Source organism: Echinococcus granulosus, assembly GCF_000524195.1.
Source record: "Echinococcus granulosus chromosome Unknown EG_S00030, whole genome shotgun sequence".
NCBI lineage: Eukaryota > Metazoa > Platyhelminthes > Cestoda > Cyclophyllidea > Taeniidae > Echinococcus > Echinococcus granulosus.
Genome location: NW_020170410.1, coordinates 873,650 through 891,268, shown reverse-complemented (window position 1 = coordinate 891,268; position 17,619 = coordinate 873,650). Strand labels below are relative to the sequence as shown.

At 41.3% G+C, this 17,619-nt stretch overlaps 2 protein-coding genes across 2 annotated transcripts; both read left to right on the top strand. All coding sequences in view use genetic code 11, as the record gives it.

Annotated features, from left to right (window-relative positions):
* Window positions 1-1,464: 1,464 nt before the first annotated feature.
* EGR_04711 (Casein kinase I isoform alpha) lies at window positions 1,465-2,344 on the top strand (the record flags this gene model as incomplete). The annotated part of the gene is made up of 2 exons (XM_024493960.1): window positions 1,465-1,671; window positions 1,706-2,344. 2 exons carry the CDS (start codon window positions 1,465-1,467, stop codon window positions 2,342-2,344), a joined length of 846 nt encoding a protein of 281 aa, XP_024351713.1.
* A 10,905-nt stretch (window positions 2,345-13,249) lies between these two features.
* On the top strand, window positions 13,250-16,848 carry EGR_04710 (hypothetical protein; the record flags this gene model as incomplete). Its single annotated transcript, XM_024493959.1, has 5 exons — window positions 13,250-13,267; window positions 14,005-14,160; window positions 14,233-14,520; window positions 15,314-15,721; window positions 16,387-16,848. 5 exons carry the CDS (start codon window positions 13,250-13,252, stop codon window positions 16,846-16,848), a joined length of 1,332 nt encoding a protein of 443 aa, XP_024351712.1.
* Window positions 16,849-17,619: the final 771 nt, after the last annotated feature.

The following is a 17,619-nucleotide window of genomic DNA, read 5'->3' as shown; positions in this document are numbered from 1 at the left end:
ATCAAGTTATTCTCACTTCGGAACTACTAGTCACATCTATCTGGACTCTACCCATCTAGTCGAGAAATGGAAGAGGTATCGCGAGTTCTGTTTATCGACAACTTTATGCAGGAACGGTGTAGAAAGTCTGCAACGAAACTATTCAAGATGCTTCACGGCCAGTGCCACTTCAGTTGTTAATAACTTTCCTGCAGAACAAAGGGCCGAATTAGTTGCCGAGAGTTGACGTCAATTTTGTTCTTCTGTTTAGGGTCATCGCCGATTCCCCAATCCGTAATATAGGTACTTCTTCCGCCCCACAAAGTTTGTCACACAGTAGTGGGAATCTTGATAGATATTTTTCGGCATTAAGTTCGCTTTCCGTTACCATCAATGCAGCGTTCCAAGACTTCTCAGAAGACGAAAGGAGACGGAATACTCAGGTAGGATGCATATGTTTGACATGCAGAAGGTATTAGGGCTACTGGCGTGGGCTGAAAGTCAGCCCACCCGGCTTGGTACAGTGGGCAAGTCAAAAATGGTCAGGAGTTAAATAACCGCCGTACTACAGCCGTATTTGTAACCTTAATAACAAGGCATGACAAAATTTACTAATTGTATGTATTAATACAACACATATTACAACTCTAATTTAAACTACATGTATGTTAATTTTAGTACAGATCTTTGGCTAATAGTGAAATCGAGCAAAAATCGAGAGCAACATCATTCCTACATGTCAATAAGTCACGCAACACAACTACGAAAGCAGTTGGATGCCTGTTTGTGTGTTTAAAAGAAGTGCTACAGGGCTGAAATTCTACCACTGTTACACTAAAAAAAGCATAATTCATTGGAAGTTACAATATTAAGATTAAAAACATCCACTTATGCTGAACATGGGTTTAAAACGTGTGATCAATAAGTGGAATAAACAGTTCCACCGTGGTGCTACTATCTACGCGAAATCCGAACTTTGACTGTTAGCTGAAAAAATGGAAGGAGATTGATTGTAGCCACTTTAAATTCTTGTGGACTCAAACACATTTTCATAGGTCTAATACACTTCAAAGCCAAGGAATTTTTCCTTTTAAATATGCTTAGTGAGGAGCAGAATGCCATACAAAGGCCCAGTGCGTAGCATCTGAATTATTTTTAAATAATAGAAAGAGTAAGAGCAGCTAGCTGTCTATTCATTCAAGTCAGATAAATAAAGAGTTAATTAATACGCCAGAATCAATTCAGTGGATTTTATCCCGTTTGTCTGTCTGTATCGCATCGAATTATCTAAAAATGGTTGTTTGGGTGACCTGCACAGTGCATTTTGTAATACGCGCATTATTTGTGTTTTTTTGAAGAGCTCACCAGCCCTTGTGATTGTTTAAATTACTGGAGGTTATGTCCATCTGGCCTCTTCAAAACAGCGTCGTAGGTTTGTCCTTACACAAGGTGGACTGTACCTGAATATTGTCAAAGTTTAGTGCAATGGAACTCTTGGGTCCTTCTAATCGCTACGATTTTATTGTTGCTAAGAGATGGAAGCTCATACGGAAAATTGGGGCTGGATCTTTCGGCGACATATATCTTGGTCTAAACATCGCTAATGGTGAAGAGGTTGCTGTTAAACTGGAACCCATGAATGCCAGACATCCACAACTGGTCTATGAAAGCAGGATCTATCGCCTTCTTCAGGTACTGTATAACTGCAACTTCTCATATTTCACAGAACACTTTTGCCGTTCCTCGAATACACTGGTTCGGCTCTGATGGAATGAAGAACGATTACAGAGCCTTGGTGATGGATCTCCTGGGTCCAAGTCTAGAAGACCTCTTTAACTACGTTGGTCGAAGGTTCACCATGAAAACAGTTCTCATGCTGGCTGAGCAAATGCTCTGGCGTGTTGAATATGTTCACTCTAGAAATCTTATCCATCGTGATATTAAACCGGATAATTTCCTGATGGGAATTGGCCAAAGATGCAACAGACTATTTCTAGTTGACTTTGGCCTCGCCAAAAAATACAGGTTTGCTTTTCTATTGCCTAAACTGGTGTCATCATTTAGAGACAGTCGCACAAAGGTGCATATACCATTCCGGGATGACAAGAATCTTACCGGTACTGCCAGATACGCGAGCATTAACGCTCATGCTGGCCATGAACAGTCAAGACGCGATGATATTGAGTCTCTGGGATATGTATTTATGTATTTTCTTAGAGGTCAACTTCCATGGCAGGGCTTACGGGTGAGTGATTTTACATATTTTTACCTATATGCGTTTATTCTCAAACATAGTTTAAAAACTACAGACCATGTAGCCAAGTGTTTATACATTAGTCTGTTTATTTTGTGGGTTAGTGGTTAGCGTTTGCGTCAATCTTCGCATTTACTGCCATTATGACATCGGGGTCACGCAAACTACTTAGCAGTGATAGATGAGATGCCTTTCTTTTTTATTGACGAACGTTTATCTTATCTGATCATTCATTTGATTCGTCTTTGTAAATGAAAACTAACCCTACCTTTGATACACGATTGGCTTCTAAGCCCTTTTGGTTCTCCTATTTCTTCGCCTCGCTTAATTGGGTTGTTTTTGTTTATCCCTTATTCACTATTTGTGATTGAAGTTCCAGACTTATGATTTTGTTAGAATAACCTTCGGTACCCTGATAGTACGCTTACATTGCTCTTTATTTGGCAAGCACAAAGTGGCTAGCAGCTGTGTGACAGCTATTAAACTCCACTGCGGCAGTTAAAAAGTGCTTTTGAGAAATGATAAGAGCGCTCGCTCTGTTTTATTGTCAAATGTTTTATCAAATTAAGACTGATCCCAATGTTTTTAAGTTACTCTCTTCGGACGATATATCCCTCTTAGAGGCTGCATTTATCCTAGTACTATCTTGATTTGAGAAGGTTTTGCTAATTTTGTTCATCGCTGTTGTTCTCTTGTTTGGTCCACACCAGTTCTTTTGCCTTTCAATGAAGAGAGCTGTATGCCAGCGGTCTCCTAGACAAGGGCAGGGTGTATCTACAAATTGATTAATTTAACCTAATGGTTTTAATGCACAGTCTGGCCAAACAGTGACTTGTTACTTTTTGATTACGTTCACTGCAGTTAGGGGCTCGGCTTTGGGGGGGTTAATACTTGGCCACCGTCTAACTCACTTTGTCGCGCTATTGGCGGTTGTGTCTACACGTCCATCCCACGCCATGGCGCTTACAAGTTCTAGGTTTTTTAGAATGCAATCCCAATGCCTTTGCTTGATTATCTCTGATCGCTTAACACTTTAATCGACTACTCTCGAACGCTTTTTGCCTGATTTTATTGAGTAAATGTCAACGGCGGTGTTACCGCTAAAAACTCACTGTTTTCTGTAGGGAATGTTTAGGATTTATCGTCAATTATTGGGTTGTTGCCGTTTTGAGTCCGTGCTGTAGTGCTAGAGTCAATGCATTGAAATGTTGTGATAAAGGCCGCGTCAAGGAGTTTTGGCAGTCATGTTAATGGCCACTTGTATGACATCAGAAAATCGGTAAACTCTTGTCTGTTAGTCGTACAGCATATTTTAGGAGTTGAGGATCGGTCTGGTCCTTGTATTAGCCAAATGTCTCGAATGTAGATATTTGTTTAATGTGGAAAAATGTTCTTAAAAGGGGATAATTACATTTGTTGTTGTGTTTTTAGTCCGGATTAGCTGCGCAAAAAAACCCATGCGATGTGGGGAAGTAATCAACACATGCACACATTTCCATCCACTGGGAAGAACCCCCATTGTTTTTTTATTCACACATCTGAGTTTTTTTGCTACCGAAATAACGGCTTAATGATTATGGAAAGGGGATATTTTTGGTTGATTCAGATGCCTTGGGGGAGGGCCTTTGAATTCCGATGCCAACCCACGCACGCTCATCACACTGCCATTCGCCACACTCAGCTGCCGAGTTAGTCACGCCGCATTGCGCATCACTGTTGCAACCGTCCCGAACATATCGTGTTGTTTAAACACGCGTCAGCTGGCTGTGCTCGGAACTCGTGTTTCTGCGATGACAGACTGACGTGGCTGCCATGATGCCGTTAGATTTTAAGTGTGGGGTTTAAGGTCAAAGCAGTTTTATTGTTGCGTGTTTCATCATTGTAGGCAGCTAAAATTTGACTTGTATCGATTGGCAGCTCGGGTTGATGAGTGAAAAATTGTGGAATCGGGGGGGGGGGGTGGTTTTGCAACATTTCAGTAGCCAATGCTTTTCCCACTTTCACAGCTATTATATTTCGTTGCGATTATTGTGTAGTATGCAGATGTGAATTTTTTGGTAGATCGAGTATTGTTCTGGTTAGGAGAATTGGTCTGCCCCAAGGTTTTTTAGTTCCTTAATAAAGAGCCCTATCGCTCACTCCGTAGGATTCGATCCGAGTGCTGTCTATCCTCGTGTTCACCAGCCAGAAGATGGTAGTTCAATGGTATGCTAGTTGTAGGGTCGGATTTGGTTTCACATTTTAGCGTGTTAATACGTTTCATTTTACCACACATGTAAGTTTAGCGATCACATCGTTTCCAACGCATTCTCTCCTGTTTATTTTGTTGGCTTGGCTTGGGCACCCAGTGCTTTTTTACCCTAGTATGGTAAGTTGATCTTGGTAGTTTGTTTACGGTGTATTCCTTCGCTTTCGCTACAATTCTCCCGTGTAATCGAGTTGTGAATACGTTTTTCCTCAGATTGTTCGATTGGTCCACTTTATTACCAAGTCCCAAAGACATCAATTTGTAGTCTTGGTGCTTGGAGAAACAACGTGTTTCATAGTTAGTGGTCCATGATATTAATCAATTGTTTTCTTACAAGGCTGCGACAAAGAAGCAAAAGTACGAGAGGATCTACGAAAAAAAACTGGCCACATCTCCGGAGCAACTGTGTCGAGGTTACGCAGTGGAATTCGAGACCTACCTACAGTACGCACGTGAATTGGTGTTTGAGGAACCTCCAGACTACCTTTTCTTGAGAAGACTGTTCCGCAAGCTTTTCAAGACTTACGACTTCGCCTGGGATTCTGTCTACGACTGGACCCTAATGAAACAGAAGCCAGCAGCTCTGTCCTCTTCTAGCAACGCTGCTGGTGGTCACCATCAAACTACTGCGACTCCTGCTGGAGGTGGCTGCAACAATAACAACAGCAGCAATCAACAGCAGATGTCTATGCTGCAGCAGGGTGGTGCCGATAGTCAACAGGTCGCAAACTATCGTCGGCAATACGTGGAGGAAACGTTCAACAACTCGGGCGTTGACTACGCACAACAGGCTGCTCAGGGAGGAGCCGCAGCAGCGCCATATAAGGATCCTAACGCCAGGTTCTGAAGAGTCCTCCTCTTCTCCTTCCTCTTCACATTTTCCTCATTCCACGGAAAATCCTACATGTGAATGATCCAATGCCTTCTGCATTTACTTTCTTTGTGGTACTGTAGTTGTTTTTAGCACTTGTCACTTCTCCATATGCACCCATATTTGCACGCATTTGTTGACCTGGCCTTCGTCCTCTGTGCAGTTAGAGAACACGTGATGTGTCCTCTTAATCGCAATGTGATTATCTCACTTTTTCCGCGTGGACATCTTGTACAGGCTTTGTTGTCCTTGCGTATTCTCTTCCCTTATTTTCTCTAGGGGGACCCGCACAGGAACTCTCATTACATTGCTGGTTTCTATGATATATACATATTGATGAGGTGTGAATGTGTTTGTGCGTATGACCTGACTTTGGTCTGTCTGCAATTTCTGTGCATTGTGAATTTCACTACCCTGTTCTTGTGGGGTGTATTCAGTTGCGTCTCTCTTTATGTGTGTGTGGCTAGCTAACTGTGAGCGTTTTGTAGTGCTTATTTTGTACTTTGAGTCGTGCCGCCTTACTTCTACTCTTGGTTAAAATTTTAGTCTTAAACAAGACTTCTGGTCAGGTCACCAAGGGTTAGACATAAGAGTAGGTGACCTTTGAGGGCTTTCAAATGGGGCCGGAGAGGTTGGTTGGGGTGATCTTTGCATTTTTGTATTTTCACCCCAAGCAGTAAAGGTTACGGCCGAAGCAGTAACTAGGCTTGCGTGGGATGACTAATCATGGTTGATGTGGTGAGATGGTCTTGCGTTCTGGCGGTTGTCAGCCTAGAATAGCGCTAAAGTAAAGCGGTGTTGTTTTTTTCAGGCCAGGGCCACAAATTCATGGGGGTATAGTTGTCTTGACTTTTTTTGTGAGCGATCGTGCTGGTGTAACGGGGTAGAGGGCGCTCGAGGCGTTTGGCTGCAGCTGAAGGATTCGCACAAAAGAAGTGGGTTTCTACAGCAGTTCAAAATAAGAGGAAACTTGAGGAGTCCTTAGTGTAGTATGGCTGTATTTAGAAAATCGACTTTTCTATTCTGAAATCGTCACTTTCCCTTTAAGGCCCTTAATAGCACGGTAGGCTATAATTGGACTTTATAATCTCTCAAGCACGTAAATTGTGACTGTCGCGGGCTTTGCAGTGAGCGCTGCTTTTTTTATCCACACATTATTAAAATCTACCAAACGAAAATGGGCTTGCGCCAAGACAAAACTTAATTACATAATCGTTTTGAGGGGTCAGCCTCCATTGCTAGACGACCTACAGCGAACTGTCACTTATTCACCCAACATGCGGGGTCATCTTTCAGTCATTATCACCTTCGGTTGCATTTTTAGGATCTACTGAATTTGAAACTTCGACAATGGCCAAATTACAGCGATACGATTGAATTTTTACTCCTGTCACAGCCATATTCAATTTTCAGGATCCAGCACTTCGCTGCGAAGGTTTCTGTACTCTAATGCATTCACTGTCGAGATCTTGGAGGAAAATCAACCACTGTAATGCAGATTACTTATAGTTTTTGTGACATTAAACGCTATCATTTAACCATTTAAGGTGCTGCTCAAGAAATAAAAAAACGTAATTATTTTGTAGCGTTGCATGTGAAACTCAACTAGTCTCTGCAAAACGGTTCGGTGCAATCGCGGTTACCATAACCTGGTAACATTCACCTTTCATGTACATATGAGACCATTATCGAATATATTACCATTGTATTGGTACAACATCATCGGGTTATGCATCTATTTCAACTTGTGTTGTGTAAATCTTGTATTGGATCGCTGATAGCTTATGCCATTGTTGAACCAATAAGCAAAGTGCACACCGCCTTCGTGGGTCATTCTAGAGGCTCTGTTCTGGCAGGTGATGTTAATCCTGAAAAGCGGTCAATCACGTGAGAAACTTGAGAGCTGAGACCAGAGAAGGTGATAAGGATCAGCTGACGGTGCCTCACAGACACCGCAATTCACATCTTCACCGCCACCACCACCAGTCACTTTCTAACTTGCCTATGCTAAATGTCAAAGTAAATCCTCTTTTAAATGCTGTATAGCCACGAATGGTGAATTAAATGAGGCTTTATGTCTTCTTGCAATAAATATAGGCTAAATTGAGCAAAATTTTCCATGTATTCCACTTTATGCCACTGGCTTTCTCATGAATTTTTAACCGAAGTGGATCGTTTAGTCAGACTTTAAGGAATTCAACATTACCCAAAATGGAGGAACAAGCAAAACAAAATTCATCGTATTTCTGATTAGGCGTTACAAAAAGGTAGTAGAAGGAATCAGCTTAGTTCTGCCCTGCACCAAAATTCTCTGCAATTTTCCATCGAACCGACGAATAGCTAGTAAAATGGGATCTAGTACCTCCTGATACCAAAGGAGGAAGTCTTGCAGCTATTAGACAGTAGTTTAACTAAAATTTAATAACTCTAATTTTTACACTCCAAGGGCAACAGGTTTATTGTATTAGAGTAACTATTGAGCATAAGCTAAAAGGAAATTCCACCTCCATCACTTCCATGTAGGAGCTGGGAACTGAAGCAGTGCAAAGTGATGGGCGAGAGGTGGGGTGACCTCAGTGTTACATCTCTCGTCTGATTTAAATGTCTCCAGTGCAAGTGCAAAGTGGAGAAATGCGTAAATGGATCACTTGACAGCCTCACTTCATACTGCTTCTCAGTCGTAAACGGTGTATTTTTTAGACAGCGGACTCTTCAACCCAGCCAATGGCGATGCGCTTATAGACTGTAATCCCTTCACCATTGTCAGATTAACTGACGCGCTAGCTTCCAGATTCGCACATAGGTGACGCCCCGATTTTCTAACCTGTGGTCGTGGTTACAAGCTTACGGCACATATTCTTTAGATCACAAACATGGTAATTGATTACGAAACAATAAAATAAAGGAGATTCGACTTGATCAGAGGATGACCATGTATTCTTGGTGTGTGAGTAACTATTTACTGATCAGCTCAGGTGAGTGTTAGTGCTGTAGTAAAATAGTTGAAACCTAGCTGCTTTGAGACCCTTGTAGTGGCGGCACTAAGCGCTGTCTAGCTAGACTCATTAAGGTGTGGAATTTTGCTTTGTTTATTCGAATTCGGGCAAATTCTCACACAAAGAAATGTACTTACGGGGCTGTGCTGAACCTTCATTCACAGGACTAATTAGCTAGAACTGATCGAAAAGCATAAAATTGCGGTTTAGAAATCGAATATAATGTGCTCAGAGCTCGCAACCGTTTTGGGGCCGCAGCTGTTGAACAAGCTGCCAGAGATTGGCACTTGTCCGAGGAATTTAAAGGAAAAGCAGGCAAGACCTTCGGCTATGTACCTATAAGTCATGCAAAATTCGATGTGAATATGCAAAATAAGATCTCTAAGAGAGAACTCCGATTTTGCATTTCAATTTCCTGATGGTTTTTGAGAAGAGGCCAATGGCCGTCGATTGGGTCTATCAATATCATTTCTTTTGCCGATAACGGAACATTGAATTCCTTTACTACAACTGTTGATGGATGCTTCCATTGGCTATCCTTCTGTCCACTTGCCAAACCTTGGTAAAGCAATGCGCTTCCATTAAGAAACAAATTCCGCCAATGGGTCAATTGTCTGGAATTCACCTGATATACTATCAACCTTGGAATTGCCTTGAATGGAAGCAGAGATAATTTGCAAGCCCAAACTGAGCCTTCTTGAGAATTTTACAACCGGCCCTCTTTGACTTTCACGGATAAACCAATGTTCTCTTTTACAGCCCTTGTGTTCATGCCTGCAGCTGGTCAACCATTACACCACGGTTCATTGCTAAATTGTGAAATCAACCTACGAGGGGTTTCATGAGAGAGGAATTCTGTTTCCACATTATTTATTTATTCGGGCACAAGTAAATTTCTGCTTCTGGAGCACACGTTCTGTCCACAATGCTCGCTCTGAAGTGAATACTTTCCTATTAATATGCAAAGGCAATTAACCCATCAGATAGAATTCGTTACACGGTATGTACCGCTCACCATCTCGTAATTATCAATTCCAACAGAAATATGACGTTTACATACCTTGAATGCATCTCCAAATGAGCTTTAAAAGAATTTATTGCCTTTAACTTTGTTATAATACATACAAATAAATACACATTTTAGGCTAGAAACTGCCGGATAATATGAGCATCGTGTTGGGTGGGATGCCGATGGTCTCCGAGGAGGAAACGTACCCTGAAGACTCCTAATCCGTGACATCTGCACCCATTTAAAAATCACTTCCCAATCAGGCATGTCCTTGCCCAACTCGTCCACCGATTCAAAAGGCATGATGGGGGAGGTAGACGAAGGAATCACCGAGCCTATTGCATTAGTTTGCCCGGAGTTCCAATTTGAACAATTTGGGAAATGGCTATTCATCTTTTGATTTACAACGGTACTAAATGACGCCTTTTTTTTGCGTCCTAAAGTAATTATGTCAAAATTTTCTCATGCTTTTTGAAAACGAGGTGTTTTGCACTAAAAAATTATGGCACTTGAGAAAGTTTAGATTTTTTGGTAAAAAACACAATTTTAAGGATAAGCGATCTTGTTCAAAATCTGACGCAACTTAAGCGTGTAAGGCCGAAGTAGTCTTAATGCTTTTCAAAACAACTAAGCGAATTCAATTAAGTGATCCCATTCTCTTCTTAGCCGTTTGGGAATTAGAAAAATAAAGGATGTACTTCTTGTTGAAATAAGCACAACAATTTCCGTCGGGATTATGTGCTTCCGAAATGTGGTAAGCACAAAAGTATGTATTTATGGACTACATTGTGATTTCTTAGTGAACCAGACTATCATTATTTTTACAGTCATAGCAATGTCAACTTATCCTTTTTCTACATGAGACTGCAGGGTCGTGATTCGGTTACGTAAAGAGGTACGACAAGACTTTTTGAGGACTATTTGGTTTGGTGGTTGAGTGGGCATTTCCTACTGGGCTAATGCCTTCAAGGGAATCCGCTTCCGGTTCTGCTTGGAGTGTTTGTCAATAAATATACACAGGCTTTACAGCTTTTGCTATTTTGCTCCACTATCCAGCATTCCAGACATTCCTTTCACAACATTTACGGGTGGGTAGGGTGAACTAATGTGATGACAGGGGAAAATCCATTATGAGTGTGAATAGATTAGCTGTAGTCAAAGAATTTAGGACTTACTTCTTTAAGTATGTGGTCTTTAAATGTGCTTAAATTTTTCTTCATTTGCAAAAAAATGCAGCTGAAAGTTGGGTAAATTATGCCCTCGGGTGGTGAAATATATTTCATTTAGAGTGTCTCGAAATAAATGATAATTTTAACAAATAGAACAATTATAAAGGACACTACGCGATAATTTCTTTCCGCCCACGAACAGGCGCTAACTACGCAGTTCTTTTTTTTTAAAAGAGGCGTCAAGACTGTTTCCATTAGCCATTCACTCCTGTGTCGGTTTTAATGCCTCTTCCTATAATTAACAAATGTAATAAAGTGAATTTGGCACTTAGCTGTTTGGTTTATTTACGTTCGCAAATGCTCATTAGTATCCCATGCATCAGCTTTAAATGGATGTGTTGCCGAGCGTTGATGAGGTGAAATGCAATATCTACATTAGTCCATCATAAAGAACTTGGTCTACTTAAAATATACACTCCTATTAAATAAGCACCCTCGTGAGCATTTTCAGACGAAATAACAGGAATATTCTGCTTATTTTAGTCGGACATCATATAAAAGAACAAGGACCTTTCCTCATGGTACCATCGAAGCTTAAGACAGTTTATATATTACGCGTTATTAATAATGCAACTGTCATGTTGTGGGAGATTCTTGGTATGGGAAATTCACCGCAGTTTCGCCGTAAGCAATGGGAGAATAAGGAAATAATCAGTTCGACTAAGGGCGTGAATAATCGGCCCACTGTAAAGTTAGAAATAAATGAGAACCAACAAAACAGAGTTACCTTAGCTTCTTCGGCTGCAAAAATTTCAGCCTTCGAAGAATATTGTATTTTAAAGAAAAGTGCTTTGAAACTAAAGTTGTTTGAAGTTTTCACTCCCCTAAGAAGTTTGGCATTTTGGACTCAGAATCTTTAAAGCATCACTTTGTCTACTGTCGGTTGTTTTCGTTATTTTGAAGCTACATCCTTGCAGATTTAAGCATTTTAAGTATTTGAGAACAAAAGAATTGGGAATTGGTCTTCTTTTATGAATGAGATGTAGCGCAGACAGCTGAAAACACCAATGATATATTTTGCTAGATAGCTAGGGCGTGGTTAACTAATGATCGCCAAGTTCATGGATAATTTAGGGAACAAACTTCATCCTGACAGGTATTTCTAGTCCTGGCTACAAATTACCCACTTCAGCTGCGGATAATAGAGGGCTGTAATCTGTTGGGAACATTGGATTCATCCATCTCAAAGTGGCCACAAGACCCGACGTAGTCACAGTTTAAAAAGCATTCGGATTTCGTGTATCGTTTCGACACGATAAAGTAATTTTGGACTTTTAAAAAAATATGCATAATAATAAAGGCGCCACCTCGGGCCTTGAACAAATCCCCTTCTCTACTTTTGGTCTCACACGAATGCCACAAGGAGACCGTTGAAGTGACAACTAGCTGTTAAAGATTGACTGAAAATAATGATGGACTTGACAAAATGGAAAAGGTAATTTGGATTGTTCGGAAACTGCTTAAAAATCCTTAAACATACCGACTTTCAGGTTTGCCTTAAAGTTAATTGGCTAAGCTTGGTCACTGCTCTCCTTTCTCTTGCCACAATGCATTAGCTTAAAAGTACACGACATTCTCACCGTGTGGAACAATGGGTTTAGCAATTACTTAGCTTACAATTTTAAACTAACATGAAATGAAGATGGTTCCAATTTTTTAAATAAAACTACTTGGACAAGTAAACTGCCTTCAAAATTTGGAAATATGTGACCTTTTCTCTTTCGTGTGATTAAAAAGTTTACACCTGGAGTACATTGGGCCTGTTCATCCATGTCCGCTGCAATATCAAGAGCTAAATTCGGTGGCTCTTAAATAGATCTCTGATAATGCGCCACAACTGAGAAAAAATTATTCCGAAGCAAAAAAGAAGTTTATATCATTGAATTTAGGTTTGGTGTCACAGTACATCATTTCTGCGAGAGGGATAAGATTTGGGCTGAAATCTAATTGTATCATATTATCCTTCATTTCTTAGCGTGAAATGATAATGGAGTGATCTAGCTTGAGCTCCCATAAAAATACATTTTTGCTACGCTTCATAAGGTCGAGATGGTAGACTGGAACTATGCTTAAATTGAAACCGATACAAATTCTTCTCCGAGTAAAAGGCGCCTAGGAATAATGCATGGTAGGGATCTCGTATTAGGCAAACTATGTGCCATGGTAATGTCCGAATAGTGGACGAGTGCCTTGGAGGAATGGAAGCAGGATCTAAACATCTAAATTTGTTCAATAGATTCTCAAATACCCCAATACTAATTCCTCAACTTTTTGCCTACAGTATTCCTTTTTTTCAACTGGCTGAGGAGGCGGTCTAACGAGACTTAAAAGAGAGATTCTGGATCTTAAACACAGTGTCATTTCCATTGTGTTTCTGGAAGGGTAGTTCATGATCTAAATCAGGTGCATCTTTAAAATTTAAATTTGATTCTTCTGTTATTTCGCCTGAGTTAGGGTTTGGCATTTCGCCTATTGCTATTGGCGTTTCTTCAAATTTATCGCGTTCTCTATTCGGTGTCTCCTGTCCACTTTCTCTGCCTTATTCCTTGCCTGGGCATTTGTCGGGCGGTCTGTCGCCTATTTTGGAGGAAGTTTCCTTTCCTCATTTGCGTTTCTCTGGCGACCGTAATTTTTCCTTCCCTGCTTCCGTTGTTTCACGTTCGATGCCTTTTCAACCTGAGGTAGTAGTTTCCTCGACTGTGTTTTATCTTTGTGTGCGACCTTTTTTCCCTTTTTTGCTTTGCTGCCTGCGTTGTTTGCCTTGTTTTGAATTTATTTAGCATTTACACGCTATTTTTTTTGGATGCCTTGTTTATTACATGTTTATTATTAAACCTCTCATCGGCGCTTTTCCTGCTTAGTTTTTTTTTGTGAATCTAGTGCTAATACCTCTTTAAACGAATTAGCTTTTGCTGTCTTGTCTTCGAATTCGATTACAGATGTAGACATTACCTTAAAATAACTACTTTAATTATTTTCGGCATGCTTTCTTCGCCTTTTGTGTACTGAACTTTTGGGTTACCCAATGACCTTTCTCGTTTCCTTTGCATCATCACGGCATGTTAATGTCTGCCTGCTTGCTTACAAGCCAGCTTGGCCTTAAATTCTCTTTCTAGGTCTCCCCTTCTAACTATTTTTGTGCTGTTCTAGGTAAATTACGCACGACTGTTTAGCGGTCTACTTAAGGAATTGGATGCGGAATCAGCTTGGCTCTTGACTAGGCAGGAACGCATTCTTAATGAATGTTCGATTTCTCTGAATGACGATGACAATCAAAAACTGTTGGACCAGTACTATGTAGGTTATTTCTTACTCTTTTATGCTGTATAAATGCTCTTTGTTGTTGTGCTCCAAGGCGTCCATTGATGGCCTTTAACCTAGTACACCGAATAACTAATTTAGTGTTTCTTTTATAAAGGAAATCAACAATGACCTATTGACGCACAAACAAGTCGCCCTAGCCGTCTGTGAAAGAGCTGAGTTACTGGCCAAAGAAGCCATTGCTTCACTTCCTTCAGAGAAGCGAAGCCTTTTGGAAACTAAAGCTATGGAAGTTCGCTCAGCATTCCAACAGGTAGTACGACCCCTTGAGTTTGCACTGCATTTACCAGACTGACCTTGACCTATAAAACTGCCTTTCTTATAGCTTACCCAGGAGACAGACTTGAGGATACACCTCCTGACTGCTAGTCTAGACAATCTAGAGCAGCTGACGTTCCAGTTGCAGGACTTGAAATCCTGGCTTACATCCATTGAAAAGTCACTAAAGCAGACACTGGAGACTTACGCTCCTCATCCTGAAAGTCTCTCCGCTATACAGGCTCATATTAGTCGTGTTGAGCACGAGTTACTCTCACGGCAGACGGATCTAGCAAGTGTCATGTCAAGTGCTCAAAAGTTCCTCTCCTGTTTGGAAAAGTATAACTCAGCTAAGGTAATGTTCCTGTCAGTTCCTAGCCACCCCTATTCCTCAACTAAGGGATACTGTTTTACAAAATATTAATGAGGTATAATGCCTGTTTCACTAATTTATTGAATTAATATGCCTCAATAGTCTCAGTAGACCTCAGGTTGTCTTTTTTCAGTTGGAATACGCTAGTCTCGTTGGTGTCGAGCTTCCTGTTACAGAAGCCTCCGCCGAAAGTATCGTCCCCTCTGTCGAAACGGCCGTCGATTGGACGCAGAATAAGTTCAATGAGCTAGAGGCTTTGGCAGGGGAGTACTCCACTCGCTACTCTGATGCTGCAATGGGCTTCAGTGATTTTGCCACTGGGCTTGCCAAATGCAGCGAATCTCTGGATGCAGCGGAGAAGACCTTTTGGCAAGCCACTCGAAAACTTCTTGCTGCTGGTGTGGATGTGAATCCTTGGTGCGAGGGGAATGCTCGTGCACCGGTAAACACTCAAATGATCACCAATCCCGTGCTTGTGAAGGATCAAGCCTCTTGCATTTTTGCTCTGGAAGGTCACATCTCGCATATCAAGTCAGCCCTTGAGGCAGGTCATTTGTTTTTATCCTCCAAACCGAAAAATTCACTGAGGTGACTTACTTTCCATAATTAAATTTGGCTAAGGCAGCAAACATTCATCGTCGGGCGCTTTAAGATGCAAGCTATGTGCATCCTTCAAAATGAAAGTGTAAAACAATTTCATAAACTCTAATTTTACTCAGTCCCAAGGCTTCATAAATAACTAGTTCAAGTCCACGTTTTTTCATGAACTCTTTAGACCTTAAATGTGCTAGCAGACGATCTTTCGAAAAGCAAACTCCCCGCGGTTTTAGTATCACCTTCAACAATCGAAACTTGTCTGAACAAACCCTTGGAAACTGAAGAAGCTCGACTTTCCGCCTTGTCTAAAGAATTGACCTCTATGAAAGTGAAAATAAAATCCCTTCTTAGTGCCATTGATGCTAAGGATGGGTCTCTGGGGGAAAAGTCTGCGTGGTTGGAGGATGCCATTGCTGCAGCAGGAGGAAAAAATGAGTCAACACTGCTGGAAGCCCGTCAGGCTAATAACAAACTACAGGCCGAACTGTCTGTTCGTGAACCTGGGCTCCAGTCCTTACTTAGATCGGCACAGGAGGAGTTAGAAGAGCTGGAAAAATCAGGGGAACAACAGGAAGCGACTGAAAAGGTGAAGGAGAAGGTTGCGGCAGCGCTGAAGTTGGTGGACAAGTGAGTTTGGTTTAAAAATTAATATGGTACACTCCGAAGACATGCGTAAACTGTGGACCATAAGTGACCTTAGCCAGTTGAGTGATTGGTAGTTATTTACAAGATAAGAGTAGCGATGATACTGAATTTACGTCGCACTAGTAATTTCCCCGATACTTGAATAAGTAAAACGCAGACGATATAATCAATCACACGGTTATCCTACTCGAATCGTTGTGATGCGTGGTGCCCATCTAGAGGAATTTTAAGATCATTAGGTATCACAGTGGTTCAGATGCATCAATTATTTCCAACTACACTACTAACCAATTTCACTAAATATTGTTTTACCTCCGATGTTTTTTAAAAGGTGCACCGAGCTACAGAGCAGGTTATCCCGCGACCAGATCCTATTGGATGAATTAGAGCAGAAGAGTTTGCTTCTCGACCAAGCGTCTAAAAATCTCGACGCATTTTTGGAGTCTGCTCGATCTGATTTGTCTGCCATTGAAAGCGGTCTAATACCCGAGGGAGAAAGCTATAAACGGTTGAAGGAAATAGAGGTATCTAATATTTGAAGATATTAATTTCTACTTTTCCCTTCCATAGTTTTGATGTTTATTAATATGCGCTTTTTGTATTTAGGGAATGAAAAACTCCCAAACAGCTGAATTTAATCTGTTTGAAGAGGATATAAATAAATTGGCGTTGGAAGCCATTGATTTGGGTCGAGAATCGGACATAACCACGGCCAAGAAGAAAACAGCTGCAGCCTGGGCTGAACTCTCCGATCTGGATCAGTCAATCCATCAGGCGCATCAGACCTGCAAAGAACGTCTTTTACGTGCCAAACAGTTTAAGACTAAACGGGCAAAACTGCTCGACTGGTTACAGAGCCTTGAAAAACGCCTGAATGCTGGTATCTTCGCTGATCGCTCGACTGTTGAGGAAGTCTCGCTTCGTGAACAGTTAAAGGAGCTCGAAAAAGTCACTTCTGAGTGTAATGCTTTAGAAAGCGAGGTGGAATCGGCTTGTGGTCTCTTGAAGCCATTTGAAAACTCGGCTGATGACAAGTTGGTTCAAGGTAAACTGAACTCTGTTGATTGATCTAATTTGCCAAATCGATGTTTCCTCTCTTGACCTAACCTTTCATTTTGGGTGTTTTGCAGATGCTGAGAATTTGAAAAATGGTTGTGAGAGGCTCAAAAGTCGTGTTTCCTCTATTCAATCGACTGCTGCAAGCTCACTTAGAAGTTTAGAGGCCTTTTCGAATGCGTTCATGGAGGCAGACGCATGGCTGACCCAGCGACTCAATCAGATCTCTCAGCTTCAATTGAGCTCCGTGGACCCTCAAGAAATTCTTGCTTTGACCAAGAAGTTGGACAGGTAGAGTGATTTAATTTAAAATTGTTCCGCTCAAAATAGCGAACAGATTTGCATTTTCTTAAAAGTTGTTCATTCAAGTGTTTGATTGAGTTAGAAATCCAATTTCCAAGCACTACGTTCTAATATAGAATGGAAACCACAAGAGTTTATCCGAAAGAAGTGCAGCCTTTGTTATAGCCAGAAGCGGATTGGCAAACTCAATTCACTAACTCCTTGGATTCCTCCAGATTCAAAGCTGAGCTCAAAGCCATGGCTCCACAAATTGATGGTTTGCGACGGCTTGGAAACGAGCTTCTTAATCAAAAGGGGGCCGGAAAGGGCTCTGGTCGCATCCGCGAGCATAAGACCGATGTTGAAAAGAAGTGGCAGGCACTGGACGCTATCTGCAAACATCGAGCTTCAGAGCTGTCTGAAACATATTCTCAGGCTCTTGCACTTGATCAGTGCTACAGCGACTTGGACAACCAACTTAGTCGGCATTCACTAGCATTT